The sequence below is a fragment of the Hippopotamus amphibius genome, chromosome 12 (assembly GCF_030028045.1).
Source record: "Hippopotamus amphibius kiboko isolate mHipAmp2 chromosome 12, mHipAmp2.hap2, whole genome shotgun sequence".
NCBI classification, from domain to species: Eukaryota; Metazoa; Chordata; class Mammalia; order Artiodactyla; family Hippopotamidae; genus Hippopotamus; species Hippopotamus amphibius.
The window spans coordinates 58,019,412-58,038,580 of record NC_080197.1 but is presented as its reverse complement, the minus strand read 5'-3'; the positions used below and the strand labels follow the sequence as shown (position 1 = coordinate 58,038,580).

Here is a 19,169-nt window from a genome sequence, read left to right as displayed (position 1 = left end):
CAAGGATCACTGTTTTAGGGAATTCCCTGGTGGTGCAGTGCTTAGGAATCAGGGCTTTCATTGCCGGGGACCGGGTTTGACTCCTGGTCAGGGAACTAAGACCCCTACATGTCGTGTGGTGCGGGCAAATAAAAATAAAATAAAATAAAATGTCTTTTTAAAAAAAGGATCATTGTTTTATTTTTTTTTGTTTTCGGATTTTAAATTAAAAAAATACATACTAAAATTATAGCTAAATTATATCCAAAAGATACGTAACATGTTTAACCAAGATATACCTTATGGTCAAAGTTTTCACTCAATAAGCATTTAGACAAACTGGTTACAGATACTGTAAAATATATTAAATTCATGTTAGAAGCCATGATGTATCTATAATTAGAATGTGTACAGAAACAGGAATTAACATACCTAAGTCAAACAGGAATCATGTATGCCCTTTAAGACATAGGTCATAGTCTACCTTAAAGACGATGTCACTTTCTAACCTTGGCTTCACACGTTTCACCCTTTTAGGATCACCCAGTTCAGCCCCTGAGGGATGTGTGAGGAACTGAATTCCAGACTCTGGTCTGGAAGGAAATACCATGGGCCTTAGGAAAGGTCACCTAACCACCATGGAACTCAGGGTCCTCATCTGTAAAGTCAGAAAAGTCTATGACTAAAGCCTAATCCTACTAATTACACGTCAGTAAATTTTATATACTCATGTCTTCGGCAACAACACTAAAGATGGTGCCAACCAGCTGGATTTCGCCTCATCTTGTGTCTCACAGGCTGCAATGTGGTCTTTTTTATATAAACGTATTTCTTCAGCAAATTCTTTAAAGTGCTAATAATGAGAAGGAAGAGGAGGAGGAGAGGAAGATGAGGAAGGAGAAGGAGGAGGAGGAGGCACCCAAACACACCCTCAGCTACTTAAATTCACCCCAATATGAACTACAGGCCAAATACATAAATGCTTTAATGTACGTCTTAATTATACTGCTGACTTCCTTTTCTAACCATAGTAATAACAGTAATTAAGTAATTAGACTAAGGATGAATTAAAAAAATATATGTCTAAAGAAGGGGGAAAAAGACACAGTGATGTGGAGGTTCCTGAATCTTTCAGGACTTTAAAGGAAATATTTCCTTATGTTAAAAAATAAATTATAAATCTGGCACTGGAGAGAGAGATCTAATATGCTATTCAATCATTTACTCAATAAATATTTATAGAGCATCTATAATGGGCAAAGCATGGTGGCATAAGGTATTTTAGCAAAGACAAAGAGAATGTGGTCCCTGACCACAGGACCTTACAATCTAGGAAGGAAAATAAGACATGAATCCAGTTAGCGGTAATACAAAATAGAATGTGACAAGAGATACAAGACAGGAATGAATAATTTATAAATAATATAGGTCAGAAGAAGGAGGGATCTCTGGTGGGCAAACTTATAGAAGAATTATTCATGGAGAAGGTAGCAGATGAGCAAAGGCTTGAAGCATGGGTAGAATGATTCTGTATAACTGGGAGAAAAGGAAAGATTATCCCTATAAAATTGATTCTTGATAAGGACCTACTGTATAGCACAGCGAACTCTACTCGATACTCTGAATAACCTATATGGGAAAAGAATAGATATGTGTCTATGTATAACTAAATCACTTGGCTGTACACCTGAAACTAAAAGAACATTGTACCTCAGCTATGCTCCAATATAAAATAAAAGTTAAAAAATTAAATTAAATGAAACAAAACTGCAAATAAAAAAATGAAGCAAGAGGGAGTGAAGAGGACAGGCAGTACAGGGGAAGCCAATGCCAAATAGGTGAGAAAATGAGCCTGGATCAGAGAAGACCCATAAATGTCATTTATGGAATCCTTTTCATATGCTTTTAAAGGTTCATTCATTTCCCCATGCAATTATCCTATTGGAAGGGACCCTTAACCCCATTTTCCAGAGGAGGCACCTGGGGCACATCCAGTGAAATATTCCATGCAAAGTCACACCACTGGCGAGTGGCAGGGCTATTCAGAAGCACAGGTTTGAGGGCTCCAAAGCTACATCTTTTCGTTCCAGTAGCATATAACTTCCCTCTCACCTCCATAATGAGGGGTGGTGTGATCCAAGGTAGGAAGGAAGGCCACACTGATGGGGCTTTTTGCCACAGGCTAAAGGGTTTGCATCTTCAGAAAGATTTTGAATATCACTGGGAAAATGTTGCAGAAATAGTGTGTTAAAAAGCCTCACTTGGACATAGTTAGTAGGAGACAGAGACAGATGATGAAAGAGGCAAAGTAACCAAGTGCAGGGTCCAAGTAAGAGGTGGTAGAGCCCCGGCAACAACACCAATGCTGACATGGAAAGGAGACAGCGGAGGTGAAAGATTTTACAGAGACAGAGTCTGGAGAACCTGAATGCATCAACTGAGAGGGGAAATAAACGTTTATCATGACTCCCAAGTTTTTAACCCAGAGGTAAGAAAATTCACTCTTTGTGGGGAAACAATTCCATCTTAGATACGATTACTGAGTTTCAATGGCAGTGGGACACAGGAGATCAGAGTCATGGCCCACTGGGGCCATGGGAGTGAGCAACAGAGAAGAGAGAGAGCAAAGAGCCACCACTAAGCTTTGAAGGGAGTCCTCATTTAAGAGGTCAAAGAGGATCAGAATGAAGTCAGGTAGAGTGTCACAGGTCAGAATAGAAAAGCAGCAGAGAGAGTAATATCATGAACACCTGGAGAGTGAAAGTCCTGGATTTCGCTGGTGGCGCAGTGGTTAGGAATCCGCCTGCCAATGCAGGTGACACAGGTTCGAGCCCTGGTCTGGGAAGATCCCACATGCAGCGAAGCAACTAAGTCCATGTGCCACAACTACTGAGCCTGTGCTCTAGAGCCCGAGGAGCCACAACTATTGAGCCTGTGTGCTCCAGCTACTGAAGCCAGTGTGCCTAGAGCCTGAGCTCTGCAATAAGAGAAGCCACCACAATGAGAAGCCCGTGCACGGCAACCAAGAGCAGCCCCCACTCTCCGCAACTAGAGAAAGCCTGCGTGCAGCAACAAAGACCCAATGCAGCCAATAAATAAAGATAAAAATTTTAAAAAGAGAGAGAGAGAAAATGAGACTGAAAGTCCTGGTTGTACCACTTATCAAATTAAAGACAGCTGCAACTGTCCCTCTAACACAATAGCAAGAAGCAGACCACAAGTTGTAAGTCCATAATTGTTGTTCAATTTCATTAAAAAGTTACTTTTTTATAATGAGATGTCTTTTGATCAATTTTTATTACATATAACACTGAAGTCATAAAATCATGACATGTGTATTTGTAAATAATTATATATTCCTCTTTTGAATGACTAGGCATTTCAGAGCCAACCTATTATTCCGATTGTTAGGTCTAGAAAAGAAGGGAAAAATAACCTTTACTGGATGCTTATATGTGCCAGGCATCATTTCTATTTTGATATATATTTATATGTGTATATAGGGTCTGGTATGTATGTTCCTCTATTATATATAAATATTTTGTGTGTGTGTGTATATATACATATGTGTGTGTGTGTGTATAGAGAGAGACAGAGAGAGAGACCCTTTTCATATACTATGATTGGTACATTTGATAGAGAACTAAACATTGAGATATTTAAAACTATAGCCCTAGTATGCATAAGATTCAATGCTAATGTACAGGTTCTTGAGTACTACATTGTTAGCTAATTAATTAAATCCAAAGACTACTGTATCGTTAGGAAATATGTGTTTACTGCCATCTGGTGGAAGTCTGGCCTATCTACCAACAAATAACCTAGCTGTCTTTAAAAGGGCAATTACAAAATCTTTAACAAAATTATTTTGCACTTGTTGCTCTATCTTGTTTTGGAAAGGATCATCAAAAGTTATTGCTTTAATAACGTCCAAAGAAAGAAAATGCAGCAGGTCAGAAGTTATGGTGTTTGATCTGTAATTCTTCCCATGACTGTAGAAGAACTGTTTACTGCAGTTCTCACATTATCCTATTCAACATAAGATACATTTACCTTCTCCCCCATAGACAAGGTAGCGAGCTCTCCTGAGCCAATAAGGCAATACAAGAAAATGATCCACAGCAAAATGTGCTGGCAACTGTGCTGCATATTAAAAGCAAAAAATATATGACTGTTTACTTTCCCCTCATGTCACCTCATTTCCTGTATGGCCCACAGAAACTGACATTATAGGAAGACAGTCTAATAATACAGTACCGTAATGCGTTATCTGATGCAGTCACAAATGCCTTTATTACCTAATTCATAATTAAATACTTTGTTCCACATTTTGTCCATGAGTTTCTAGCACTGCATATTCCTCAAAAATAAACCTTGAATTCCCTAAGACAATACTGTTGGAGATATTCAAATTGAATAAGGGCCCATTTCTAAACCTTGGTTCACTTTAGTAATTTAGAGAATAAAATCTAAACCGTGTTATACCTTATATAATTCCTAGATGTTCTCCACAATTCACACAAATAGACACAAAATATGGTGCTATTCTTGAATAGCTTGCAATTTATGTGTTTTGTGTTTATAGTTAGACTACAGAATCTTCATCACATGAAATGGTCTAATTTTCTTTAGTTACTTCTCCTTTCATTTCTAAACAAACAATAAGCTTATTACATTTTTCTGAATAACTCAGCCACCCAGTAAGTACTGGTTAAATAGAGTATCATGTTTAGGAAGTGCATGTATAAGTGATACTTTTAGCTGTTTTTTCTCACGTGTGCTTAGATTCAATGTTGCAGCCCTTTAAATTTACTGTGAGATTTATCGTGGTCACCAATAGACGTCAATAATTTAAACACTGCACAAAATCAGTTATCTCGAATGTTTATGTATGCTGCAAACAACTGCAAAAGAGATGTCCCCGTGATGAGTTAATCTAATTCTCCTCCAGATCGCAAACTCTTAAAGGACAAGGACAAAATGTTAATCATCCTTGTTGTCTTCACAGTAACAAAATAGTGCTTCCACTTGGTAGGCCGTCGATAAATGATTATGTAATTTCAGTATAACGTAGATCAGGGTTTCTCAAGATTGGCACTATTGGCATTTGGGGCCAGATAATTCTTTGTTGCGGGGTCTGTCCTGAGCATTATAGCATGATTAACTGCATCCCTAGCCTCTACTCACTAGATGCCAGCAGCTCCCTCTCCCCAACCATGACAATAAAAATGTCTCCAGACATTGCCAAATATCCCGTGGGGACAAGATCATGCTCCAGTGAGAACCACTGATACAGATGAAGCAATGTAAGTGTAGCATGCAGCCTGAATACTACCATTAATCTTGTTTTTTAACTTTGGACAAAACAGGTCACCTCTCTGAGTCTGGGTTTCCTTTTCTGCAAAGTGAAATCATTGGATTTACAACCTCACTGTCTCTATGATTCATTCATTAGACTATTCAGTATTTACTGAATGTAAACTAAATATCAGACCCTGTTCTAGGCACAAGGTAGCCAGTGGTGAGCCCCTAAACTTTTTCCCCCTTAAGTTATCTGATTGACAAAGAAATGTCAATCAGATAACTTAAGGGCAGGACTTGGCGATAATAAACACTACTACATATTTTCTGTCCCCTTCCTCCCAATGGAAGCGGCAACACTTACTGAATATCTTTTATGTACAAGGTGCTGAAAATTCACAAGATATTCTTTAGTTCCAAAAAATCCCGTATAATATATATTATCACCTTTTTTACACACAAGGGAACTGAGGTTCAGAGAGGTTAAATATTTGCTTAAAGGCAGAGAGATTGTGAGCAGTCTACCTGGGACTTTTCTTCCCACTACACTAGGCTCTCTTTGCCACACTGGCCAATATAAACACCATAAACTCAAAGGCAACTCAAGAATTACATCATCCAATTTACCAGGGGTGCCTCAAGCACATTAAACTAATATTTCAAACTACAAATAGGTGTGTTGAGCGTGGAAAAGCTGGGGGAAAAGAGTAATATTTCGCCAAGTTCTGCCCTCTGATAGATCCTTCCCTTTAATCCAAAAACAGCTCATCCATGTTACTTTTTTAAAAATACTTTATAAAAATCTGTCTAACAGGACCCTTACCCTCCTTTTATGACTCTGTTCCTCCCCCTTCTCAGCCATTATATGCAAACTCAGTCTGAACTTCCTTCTGCTTCCTGGCTTCCTCATCCCTTCCTCCACCCGCTGCATCCTGGTTTCCACTAAAAATGCTCTCAGTGAAGTCACAGATGGCCACGTTCTTGCCAAATGCTGTAAAGACATTTTGTTCCTGACCTTTTCGGTAGCACACCCTCCTTGCTGAAACTCTATCTTCCCTTGCTTGGCATCTGTGACTCAGCCCATTTGATTTTCCAGTTGCTTCTATGACTTCTCAGGCTGCCAGTCTTTCTAATTTTGCTTAATTTTAAGAATATTAATTTTAGGGACATCCCTGGTGGTCCAGTGGTTAAGACTCCATGCTTCCAAGGCAGGCAGCACAGGTTTGATCCCTGGTCGGGGAACTAAGATCCCACATGCCGCACGGTGCAGCCAAGAAAATATATATATGAAAAACTTTTAATTAAAAAAAATAAACAGCTGTTTAAAGAAAAGAATATTAATCTTAATTTAAATAGCCAACTTGTGGCTGGTGACTACCACATTGAACAGTGCCACCCTGGGGCTTGCTGTGAACACAGATTATTTTAGAACACTGCTCTTTTTTTTTTTTTTTTTTTTTTTTTTAATTTATTTATTGGCTGCATTGGGTCTTCATTGCTGCACATGGGCTTTTTCTAGTCATGGCGAGAGGGGGCTACTCTTCATTGTGGTGCACAGGCTCCTCATTGCAGTGTCTTCTCTTGTTGTGGAGCACGGGCTCTAGGCTCGTGGGCTTCAGTAGTTGTGGCACATGGGCTTAATAGTTGTGGCTCGCGGGCTCTAGAGCACAGGCTCAGTAGTTGTGGTGCACAGGCTTAGCTGCTCCGTGGCACGTGGGATATTCCTGGAGCAGGGATCGAACCCGTGTCCCTTGTATTGGCAGGTAATTCTTAACCACTGCACCACCTAGAAAGTCCTTAGAACACTGCTCTTTAAGTTAAAGATAAAACCCATTCTCTTGGCTTAATATAAATGGCTTGAAAAAAACAGCTGCGCTACATTTCTGGACCCACCACTCCCCTCCCACCTTCTAGCACCACTTCCAAATTCACACACATCGCACACGGGATACACACATGAATTACCGATATGAAATGTACAATGCCACGCACCTCACTGTCCTCACTGCCTGAGCACGCCCCTCTCTCTTCCCCATCTGCCTTACTCACCCACCAGGCAGCAGCCCTTCCCTGTACCGCCTGGCATCCTCTACCAAAGGTGTGTTGCACCTGAGTGCCTCCCGATCTCCAAGAGAATTTTCATCCTAATTCCTAATCTTTTACAGGACATCCAGTAGACCTTTCTAATTCTTATTTTACACAAGATTCTCTTACCTTGCTGCTTAATTTTTCAAAGGGTTTCTTTTCCAAAACAGTTACTTCAAAACATTTATGGTATAAACAGCCCATAGACTGAGCAGACTCAGTAAAATTGAGTCAGATATTTATAAAAGTAAGAGCAATCTCTACTTATCATATAATAAAATTAATCATGCCGGCATCCCTTCCTGGATGCCTGCCATGGTCACACACTGATGCCAAGCACTTTACCTCATCTCATTCTCTTAATGGTTTTATTGCACAAATACTGTCAATACCCCCATTTTCCAGGCCGGGAATGGGAGTTTAGGGAGATTAATTTGCCCAAATATGGCTCCAAATGCCTCTCAGATACAAATCCCGAATTTGTCTTCTTCCCATTTTCTAAGCTTAGAGAAGCTTGAATAGCTTCTTTGTATTCATTCATTCATTCATTCATTCATTTAAAAAACATTCACTAAATGCTTTCCAAGTACCAGGCACTGTCCTAGGTGCTGGGCACACAGTGGTGATGTTACAAAAAAAAGAAATCCCTGCCTTCAGAGAGTGTCCATTCTGACAGAGAAAGTCAATAAAATAAAACATAGTAAGTGAGATGGTGGGAAGTACTATAAAGAAAATCATCACAGATTACCGTGAAGGAGAGGGTAACAGGGTTCTAGCTTAGACTGGGGTCAGCATGTTATAGAAACTTCCTGTATCCACCACCTTTTTCTCATCAGCTCTCCAGCCCCACTTCTTTACCCTCAGTCACATCCAAAACCAAAAGTTAGGTAAGTAATACTAACAATACCAAGACCAAATTCTGGTTTAGAATACCCAAAGAAACTCTAAATTGAAAAACAGAGTTGAGAGTAGAATGGATATTTTCATACATCTGAAAACAAGTATTTTCTACTCACTACCATATATAAAACAGATAAATAACAAAGATTTACTGTATGGCACAGGGAACTATATTCAGTATCTTGTAATAACCTATAATGAAAAAGAATTGAGAAAAAGTAGATAGATACATATATGTATATATATGTATAACTGAATCACTCTGCTATACACGTGAAACTGACACAATACTGTAAATCAACTATACATCAATTTTTAAAAAAGATATAAGAAAAAGATAAATTAAAAGATTAAAAAAAATATTTTCAGAATGTTTTAAATCAGATAACTAAACTTTAATTAAATCATTTCTAAAACGTCTGTACTGTTATTTCTACCCACTCTTCATTTTGGTTGTCAACATGCATTTAGTGGAGAAAGAAAAGACCTTTCTATGTCTTTACCACTTTTATTGACAGTTTTTGGACAGTGCAGTATCTCAGGGAAAAAAAAAAAACCTTTCCTCCCCAATGGTTTGAACAATGAAAGCCACCCACCAGTGAAAGAACAGCCACAGAAGATCAACCAGAAACGATCTAACTATACCCATGAACTGTGAGCTGATCATGGCTCCAATACAGACATTCTGAAAGAGTGAAGCTACATAGCAAATCTCAGGATGAATCCCATACAGATGCAAATCAGATACCCCCTTCCAGATGCCCTTACAGCAAACCAACCACAAGGTTCTGTTGTGGTGGCTGCTGCTGTTTTTATTTTCAAGACAAAAATTATTTTAAGGTTTCAATTCATACTTACATTTTGAGAACAACTGACCTGCCAATCCAGAACATGACAGACAAAATCAAATGTGTATAATAACTGTTCCTTCAAAAACAACATCTTCTGTGTTGCCTGCTCCACTGTTTCAGCATTAGAGATTTAACAGCACTGTATCTATCAGCCTTACCTCTGCAGCTAAATAGTTCCCGGTTGCAAGATGTTTAAATCTGAACAAGCTGTTCCATTGTCCTGCACCCCCACGGCATGGGTCATGATGAACTACCTACAGACAAAAAGAGAAACGAAAATAGTGGCTAAAAGACATGCATATTCCCGGCAAGCAAATGCCAACAGTTTACAGGGGGTGCCCGCCTGTTCACGCTAAACTTGTCAAATCTAATATACGTTTTCGGAAGTATGATGTGGCAGAAAAACAAAATTCCCCACAAGTGAGTAAGAGAACAGTTAACTTACTGGGCTTGCACGATTCTCCACGCCTCACGTCTGCAAATACAGCCTTACTCCAAAGGACATGTTTCCTGGGCCCAAACCAGAAATACTGTGGGGTTTCCCCACATTTGTTATTCGTTCGTTCAACAGATTATCTTAAGGGCTCACTATGTGCCAGGACTCTTCTAGGCAGCAGGGACCACAATTATGAATAAGACTAGAGCTTTCAGTGAACAAAATTTGGCAAGTGCCAGGAGGAAATAAACAGAGCACGTGACTACGTCCCTAGAGACGGCTACTTCCTTTTCTTTTTTTAAGAACTTTTATTGAGATACAATTGACATACAATAAACTGCATATATTTAAAGTGTACGATTTGATTTTTTTTCTTATTAGTAATGTACACATGGCAATCCCAATCCCCCAATAGAAGGCTACTTTCGATCCATACAGCAATCCGCAGGGGCACTCTGCAGAGAAGGATGAGACAGTCATGCAGAGAGACTGGGAGAGATCATTCCAGACGGAAAGAACCACAAACGCCAAGGCCTGGAGGTCTGAACTAACTTAATTCCTGGCCCGTTCCACATGTTGCTTGTTCACCAACACCATGTCTTTGACAGCCGCCCTAGAAACCTGCCTCGCCCCAGATGCTGAGCCACTAGGCTCATTGAGAATGAAAACGGTAGAAGGTCTGAAACTGTCGCTTAAGACAGGTGGCTCGGTGCTGCAGCAAAGCTCAGGTCTTCCAGTCCAGAGGTGACGATTTTTGAGTCCCAGCTCCACCAGTGAGTACGGATCACAGCAAGTAATGTAACATCTTCGAGCCTGTTTCTTCTTGTACTAAGTGGGTTTAATTCATAGGATTGTTGTGAAGATTAACTTTCCACTGTTCTCCAGCAGCTTACCTTCTTCTTTGTAATACTCTTTGCCTCCTGCCCCAGCCTCAAATTCCATGTGCTAATGTACAGGACTTTCTAATGCCTTTTGCTAGACTCCAGCTCCTTTGTCTTCCCCTACTCCAAAAGCTCAATGAGATAATTATGAAAATACTTCAAAGTGGATGAAGTCTTACAAAAATGCTCCCCCTGTGGCCAAACGCCTGCCCATCTTTCAAAGCTCAGTTGTCAGATCAACCTTCTACAACCAATCCTTTGCTAATCCCACCAGCTACTATGATCTTGTCAATGTTTCAACTCTTACTCCTTTGGGAGAGGCATAGATATCTTTAAGAATCTGATAAAATCTGTTGGTTGTCTCACATACACACACACCTTTTGTATACAGTTGCTAGAAGTTAACAAATAACTTGAAACTCACCATGAATCACAGACTAAGAACTCCTGTCCTATGCACTAATGGGTCTAGCAACAGTAGTACAGCTCCCTAGGGGACAATATGAAGACAGAGAATGGAGGGTGTTTTCATTCATCACAATGACTTTGGAGGGATGCCACTGGCATGAATGGGCAGTGGCCAAGATATTATATATCCTGCAATTCACAGGAGAGTTCAGCATAGGCTAGATATTGTGTGCAACACTCAGGACCATCCCCACCCCTCTAAGTGCTCCCCTGTATCATGGGGGCGGGAAACAGAGGATAGTGAAAGAGAGGCTCCTCTTAGGGCTCCAGTAAAGGTGGTGGCAGCTGCCTCGTGCAGGCTCCCACAGGGAGGCGTGGGTGAGGACTCCTGAAGCACAGAAGGAGGCAGCAGTGGCTTCTGGCACCACCAGATCTTCAGATAAGACCACATTCCTCACCCCACTTTTTCCCACCCAATCCTTCCAACAACGTTGAAACCTGATTTCCTATATTAAATACCTCTCTGCTTGAAACACCTGATGCTCAGGCTTCCAGACTGAAGCCTGGCTGATGCAGCACACAATACGGAAACGTCCCAGAGTATTGCTTTCAAATCTCCTACAGAAATAAACCTACCACAAATATAAACTGGTGATGCTTTAACATATAATCATACAAAAAAGCTTTTACATGAAAAGGCTAATAACTTCAGAGAAATTCACTGTGGAGAAGAAAGCTTAAATGAATTCCAGACATTATCTCAAAATTACTGAATAATTGATTCACTCTCTCCATTCTGCCTGCTCAATAGGTCATAGCATTTCCAACCACATATTTGGTTAGAAAGGATTTCAATGCAGTGGTACAATTACAGCAAAACCTATAAAACTAATAGCAAATATATAAAAGAGAAGATTCAAAACTCCTTTTAACAGACCTAGAATCAAACATTAAATAGAGACACACGAAATGCAAGGAACTCACTGTGTAGGGAAGTTGCTTTGTGACATTTTCATCACTGTATTTTGCTAATAAAGTTTTAAAATAATATTTCACATTACTGCTATCTCTATATTTTGATAATGTTGGAAGCACAATGATAAGAAATCTATGGTGTGAAAAATATATATTTTAATTATGTATTTATTTTCCGGCTGCCTGGTCTCTTTCTCTTACGCTGATAAGAGAAGTTGTGAGGGAGGCTTCTGGGAAGAATGCCATGTAGCTTTAGCGGTGGTTGTTTTCCTCAGACTGTCTCAATTCCCTGTCACCTAGTGAAGGATATCGTCTCCAAATATATTGAAGGACATGGTCTCTTCTGAATGCTAGAGACAAAGTGTGCCTCAACATGAGTGGGGTTTCAAGATGAAAACTATGTTTCTGTGCTATTTCATCTCTATTCTAAACCATGTCATAATTTAGAGAATGACTTAGAGAATTATTTTGATGTTACATTTATAATTAAGGCTCAGCTTATTTGCATAAACATTATACTTCCTCTGTTTCAATAGTTTGTAATTTGCCTCATCCCTATTTCAATAATAGTGATTTCTTTTTTAAATCATGTGCAAATAAGTCTGTTCTGTTACTACTTCTCCTAATACTAGGTAATATTATCTGAGGGTGTACATTTACCTCTGCTCTTTCATTTCCCTGTACTTGCATAGAATGTCTTCTGATCCTCTTCTTCTACCACTTCTCTCAAATCCAAATGTATCCATCAAAGATAGGTATAAGTACTATATCTTCTAGAGTAGGTACTTACATATTGAAATACATATTTATTTTATTATAAATTATTTTCCTTTTGTTTCTTCTTTATATTAGAATTTGGGCATTTTACTAATTTTTAATCATGAGAATATATAATAACATTAACTATGAATTTCATTTTCAGACATAAAGGGAGTGTAACAAAATATATGCTGTAAAAGAGGGGTGATGGGTTTGAAATGGTTGAGAACCACTGCTGTAGGGTCTGGATGTCCATTAAATCAAGATGGAACTTATCAGGTTGTTTGTAGTTAATTACGTATATCTTATCTCTTCCATCGTATAGAAAGGTCCTTCGAAGAAAAATCCATGCCTTACATTTTCTCAATTACTCTATCACATTGGCACATTTAAGAAAATACCTCTTAAAGGATGAATGAATTCTCAACTATGGGTCCCCTCACTCCAATAGAAATGGCATCCCCAGAAGACACAAACGTTCTTTTCAGTGACTGTGCACTTCTGATGCTCACTAGTAATCTCAACTCCAGTGCCATTCGAGGCAAAAGGCCTACAGTCTGATCAGTCTTGACAACACTTCACAATGGAAATTTAAAAAGCAAAAGCATACATATGCCCTCATTAAACGAGAGAGAGAGAAAGAGAGAGAGATGCCCCTGAGAAGATAAGGAAGTAGTAGCATTCCAAATGGGTCACAGCAGTAAAGAGGTACAAGTTGGTTCACAAAAATTACTGTGTGGGTCTACCATGATGCTATAACAATAAAACAAACAGCCTAGTGACCCTGTATTTTTGATATAAGTATTAATTAAAAGCCAAAAAATACGTACACACCTCTATTTCCCAGAGTGCTTTAGAACTGGTAGCAGAAGTGGCTGATTGGCGCAAGGTTGTACGAAGGAAAATGTGCTGTGTTTTCTCATATTCATCACAAGTCAGAAACTTCTCTTGTTCCGCATGAAACAATCGAACAACATCACCCTAGAAAAACAGGTCAAAAAAACTGTATTTCCAACAAAAGTCTGAACAAATAGACCTAAGAAGTAGGTGTCTCTTCATAGTTTTGATACTCTGGGTCCTTCTGCTAACACTTGGGTTTTAACGATTATTTATACATTTCCAAATATAGCGGGGGAAACTCAATACGAGTTTTAAGATTTATAGTCACATTCTAAACTTCAAACACCAGTGAATACAAAGGTTTTGCATCTAGAAGCTCAGTAAGACTACCTCCAATTCTTCCAGCAAATATTCTATGTAGCATATACTTACTCCTTTTAGTACATCCTCTCGATAGGAACTATATTTCATGAATAAAGTGATTTTCCAGCTAGTGTTGCAATTTACAGCATTCACCTATTAATGAAAAAATGTTAAGTTATAAGACTGCAGACTCCATTTTATACCAGGAATTATTACTTCAACTAGTAGAAGGAGAAAAAAGAACAACTTTGGACAACGGGGTATGTATGTCAAAAAATACCTTCAAAAGACCATCTGAAATCTACAGGTACCTTAGGACTAATACCTGGCATAACTGGGCTAAAACAATGAAAGACACTATATGACTTTTTTTCCTCTCATGAGAATACCAACAAATTCATTTCCTTTCCTCCAAACTTACCTCTTTACACCCTGGATTATCGAGAAGCTCTATGTTGCTGGCATGCAGTGGCTGTCCTGCATTCACGGGCATCAAAACAACTTTGTCTCCAACAACAATCTGCAAATCAGAAATAAGTTGCCATTGAGACACTGCATGGATCTGTGCTGCTATATTTGAAGCTAAGAATAACTGCACAGAAGTCCTCATGCAGGACTTCATACAAATTTTAGGTCAATTCTTTTTCTCTTTCAGGTAAAATGTCTTCTGATAAATGATTATATAATCATGTCCCGCAGTGTCTATCAGTCTGGACTCATAAAGCTGGTGTAGATCCTTTGTTTGTTTGTTTGTTTGTTTGTTTGTTTGTTTTGGCCACACTGAGCGGCATATGGGATCTTAGTTCCCCGACCAGGTATTGAACCAGTGCCCCTTGCAGTGGAAGCCCAGAGTCTTAACTGCTGGACCTCTGGGGAAGTTCCTAGACCCTTTTCTAATCTATCTCCCATTTCAACTACAGCTTTCTTAATGTCAATAAATAGGTCAGCACCCCTCCACACCAGGTCCTATGCCGGGTACACAGGAGATACAAAGGGTGAATGCATTCGCCACAAAACCCCAATCTGCCTAAATAGTAGAACCAGTTCAAGTGCAAGCAGAAAATCTTATTCATTTGTATTATCTCTGGAATTAAAAACAAATCTGTTCTACTTGATCTTCCCCATGGTCTCAGAAATTTATTAAACATGCTAATATCTGGATTCGGGAAATGCAGAATCAGGTATGACCTGGTAGGAACACGTTATAGTTTGGACCTTGGGCAACTGGTTCACTTTTATCTTAAACATCCAACACTAATATTGCTCCTTAAACCTGGTGCTCATTTGTAGATAAAAACTGAGATTCGTTATGGGAAAAGTGCTCTAAAGGAGTAAGTTTAAGCTGAATTTTTATTTATGCTATCATTAACAATGTCTGCTTGATCTTTAAGTATTTTTATTCATAACTCAGATTGTGGGGAAATGAAGTTATGCTTTCTTAATGGTAATAATGAACAGTTATTTTATAGTTGTTAAAGTTACTTTTGACGTTAAGTTCCGCTAGAAGACTTGCAGCTGTGGTACCTACACTCTCCTCCACAGTACTGCTCACCAGCTCAGAAATGAAAACCAGTATCTTCCCTTTGCATATTTCATATCAACTAAATAATAGAATAGATTAGTAGATAACTGAAAAACAAATTAGGACTTAGACAATAAAAACAGAACATTTTCTCCCTGGATCTGAACCTAGACCAAGACTTTAAGGCACACAATTTCACATTTTCAATATAAATTATATATGAGAGTCTACATTTACCTATAGTACTGTTGGCACAAACTATATCTGGAGATTCAGATATGATAGAGAAGCCTCAAGTTCATTAATGGAGCAAAAGAAGGTTCTTCTTTGGTTAGCAGGAATAGCTTCTGTTATTTACAGGACTGGTCGCAATTCACCATTCTGCCTTTCAAGTCCATAATCAGGCAGATGCTGTGACTCAAAAAGACCCTTCATGGAAGCTTTTACATGTTCAGATAAGGAAAAATCATTAAGAAACTGTGTTACGTGAGAGGATGAGGGGGCAGAACTGGGCTATATTTGTGGCAAAAAGGGAGAGACAGTAGGAGTGTACACACAAGAAATCCTCCCACTGGTTAACTGTGAAAGCAGTAACTGGGAACTGGGGACGTGGAAAAAAAGGATAAGAGGGAGACTTTTCCCAATATATCTTTATACTGTTTTCTATCTGTGAACCATGAACTTGTACCTATTTTAAACAATTATATTATAAACAAAAAAATGAAAGTCAACATGACATAGACATATTTTCAGTATCCCCCTTAAAAAACCAAAAAATGTGTTATTTCACATGACACCAAGGCAGCTCCAAGTCTCAGAATCACATAGAAGCCTGAGTAGTCTTCCATACTATAAACACTGAGGCTTGCTACCACGTTCTGCCAGTGCTACACCTGGTCTTACAATTTCTTAAAGAACCATTCGATTTGGTTCATCACTGCCATTCTTATCTGTACCATACAAATATTAGCCAGTAATCTGCTAAATATAATGACATATTTTAGCTAGATCTTTCCAGTTAAAAGAATACTTTTGGTTGTACCTATATTCACTGCTCTAAGTCTTACTCTTTTTTTTTAAATAAAGTTATTTATTTATTGGCTGCATTGGGTCTTCATTGCTGCACACGGACTTTCTCGACTTGCGGAGAGCGGGGACTACTCTTCATTGTGGTGCGAGGGCTTCTCGCTGCAGTGACTTCTCTTGTTGCGGAGCACAGGCTCAATAGTTGTGGCACATGGGCTTAGTTGCTCTGTAGCACGTGGAATCTTCGTGGAACAGGGATCGAACCCATGTCCCCTGCATTGGCAGGTGGATTCTCAACCACTGAGCCACCTAGGAAGTCCCTAAGTCTTACTCTTACTATAGCTGTCTGTAAGCTTTGGATTAATCCCTCCGCTAGTTTTATTTCTTTAAAGCCACCTGTAAAGTCATATAATTTTAAGAGGTTAGCCATATAGCCCAAATGTCACCAACTCCAAGGATTCAAAAGAATGGTTTTCATAAGAAGAATCTAACATTAATTCACTAATCTCCAGGTCCTAGGCCTTGTTCTTGACAGTGGTTACTCTGACTACCCATGCTGAATAAAACTGACAAATGAAATGGACGGGATGCTGATCATAAGATATGAAAAGAACCGTAAGAAGTGCCAGGAATAATACACAAGTGTGTAAGGAATAATCTCTCTTCTCAGGGAATTCACATCAGCTTAGATAACCTGGTAAATATGGAACTTGGTAATATTTTCAGAAGAGTGCAGGCGTGGAGCCTGATCCACTGATGGGGTCAGATGCCTTCTGAGAAGTCATAGATTTAATACAGAACTTGAGGGTGAAGTCATTTTCTGCCACAATGCATTCACCCTGGTGCATAAACATTTTAAAAAACTGCAGTTCCAAAAGCACTTCTGTTGATTGTACGTAACAGTCATGTAAGATTCACACTGGGATTTTACCAAAAATGAAGAACAACATAATGCTATTGGTAGCGACCCTTCTTTTGAAGTGGTACCTGGTGTGGTGAAAAGAACATTGCAATAGAAATCAAAACACCAGGGATGGAGTCCCGCCTTCACCAGCATTCCAAGGGGTCTAGTTTTGCAAAACAGCAAAATCTACTTGCTATAAAGAGGTTTTCCCTAAGGGTTGGGTTATTTTCTCTTGATTGAAAGAATGTCTGGCATTCTCTCCCTTTTAAAATCTACCATCAAGGTAAAGAACTAAAGTTGAAGATGAAAAATTAACTACTCAATCATGGGAAAATAAATGAAAATGAAATATTTATGTACCCTGCTCAAGTTTGTCCCCAATGACTTTCTAACTGAGCAACCGCAAGCAAGGACTTCTATACAGCTGAAAGTTGAAGGATCCATGAATCTATTTTCCCCCAAAACTATCCACCCCAAAATTCTAGAGGATATATGACAGAGGTGTCCTTAAATGATAGAAATCACTGATTTTTGAGGATATGAGCAATTTTCTCCCAGACTATCATCAGCCTCATTCTTACATTTCATTTTGATCACTGAAACATCTTGTGGATACTTACAACCTAAAATCGCAACTTAACTAATTGCTAAATAGTAAAATAGAAATTTAAAAGTCCTTTAAACCTTGCAATTTCTTCCTCTTAGTTTAATACGGTTTTTAAAAAATCAATAGTAATTATACCACTTGTTATGAAATGACAGCGTTTCCAATTGCCTTCAATAAAATACAGTAGGCTTGTGTTTTAGAAAAATGCTACCTATTCCTAGGAAAGAAAATGAGCATTACGATACAATTATTTACGTGGCAAATGGATGTGCTTCTGCTTTCACGGCAACCTCAATCGCACACAAAAGCTACAGTGGAGAGCAAAATCAGTGAGCAAGAAGCGATGTGTCAGCTTGTTTTAGCCATGCTTTACAGAGCACATCTACACAAGGAGGATCTCTATATCGCACTTAACAATCACACTGCCCATTATATAACCAAGATGGAGTGTTTGGGTGGTAGGTTGTTCCCCATCCCACAACCCGGTACAGCTAATCATCTGAAATAGTTCATTACATTCAACTCTCTCTGACCCTGTAAAGGCATGTGGGAGCAGGGAAAGCAATAGATAGGATGAGAAAATAGAATGAATTAACAAAATCCAAAGCTAATCTCAAGGCCCCAATGTATCTAATCATTTCAACGCATTCCTTTAGAGCTTGAGTTCAGGTTTTGTTTGCTTTGATGTTTAATATTCACTGACCACCTGTAAACAGGGACCCTACTCAGTGCGGGGGCTGGAGAAGGGACCGAGCATTACAAAACAGGGCATCCAAAGACACAGTTTGTTCATAAACTGCATAACCAGTCCCTGAATAACTGAGAGTTGATTGTAATTAACTACCTACTGAAATTGAAATATATGTCATGCTCACAGCACACACCACTTGATGCCAAAAGGAAAAAAAAAAAAGAACTTATTTTTACGGAAACCAACACAAGATTTAAAGTGCATTACATTCCTGCATGCCATGCTTCTCCCAAACCTTACCTAAGGAGGGTATCATCAGATAACTTATCAACAAAATTAAACCATGAAGCTTGCATCCTGTGGAATTGAATTTGGACTTCAAAATTCACTGGAAAAATAGATTCACTACAACAGAAGGCATTTCTAAGACAAGAAACAGCCAATACATTTTAAAGTATCATCACCGTATTGACTGAGAAAACTGTCAGAATAATTACACTTTTATATTACTTTGAATTTTTGTTATTTTTTTTAATCTCAGCTACTTTTCTTGATCACCTGACCCAATATTTGTAAAGTAGTCTATTCATGAAAGTTATTCTGTATTTGGTGTCAACCAGAATTTATTAAGTATCTCCCAT

General features: G+C 38.8%; 1 protein-coding gene across 7 annotated transcripts in view; it reads right to left on the bottom strand.

Moving 5' to 3' along the window:
• ITPR2 (inositol 1,4,5-trisphosphate receptor type 2) overlaps nt 1-19,169 on the bottom strand; it is a 489,465-nt gene that overhangs the window by 369,980 nt on the left and 100,316 nt on the right. For all 7 annotated transcript variants that reach the window (XR_009048516.1, XR_009048517.1, XM_057703556.1 and 4 more), the window contains 4 exons: nt 14,200-14,298; nt 13,848-13,931; nt 13,410-13,556; nt 9,275-9,370 (listed from right to left, as the gene is read on the bottom strand). Coding sequence is in view for 5 of the 7 variants with exons in the window: in XM_057703556.1 (XP_057559539.1) it covers nt 9,275-9,370; nt 13,410-13,556; nt 13,848-13,931; nt 14,200-14,298 (426 nt within the window). In the remaining 2 variants the exon portion in view is untranslated. The remainder of the gene's footprint in view (nt 1-9,274; nt 9,371-13,409; nt 13,557-13,847; nt 13,932-14,199; nt 14,299-19,169) is intronic.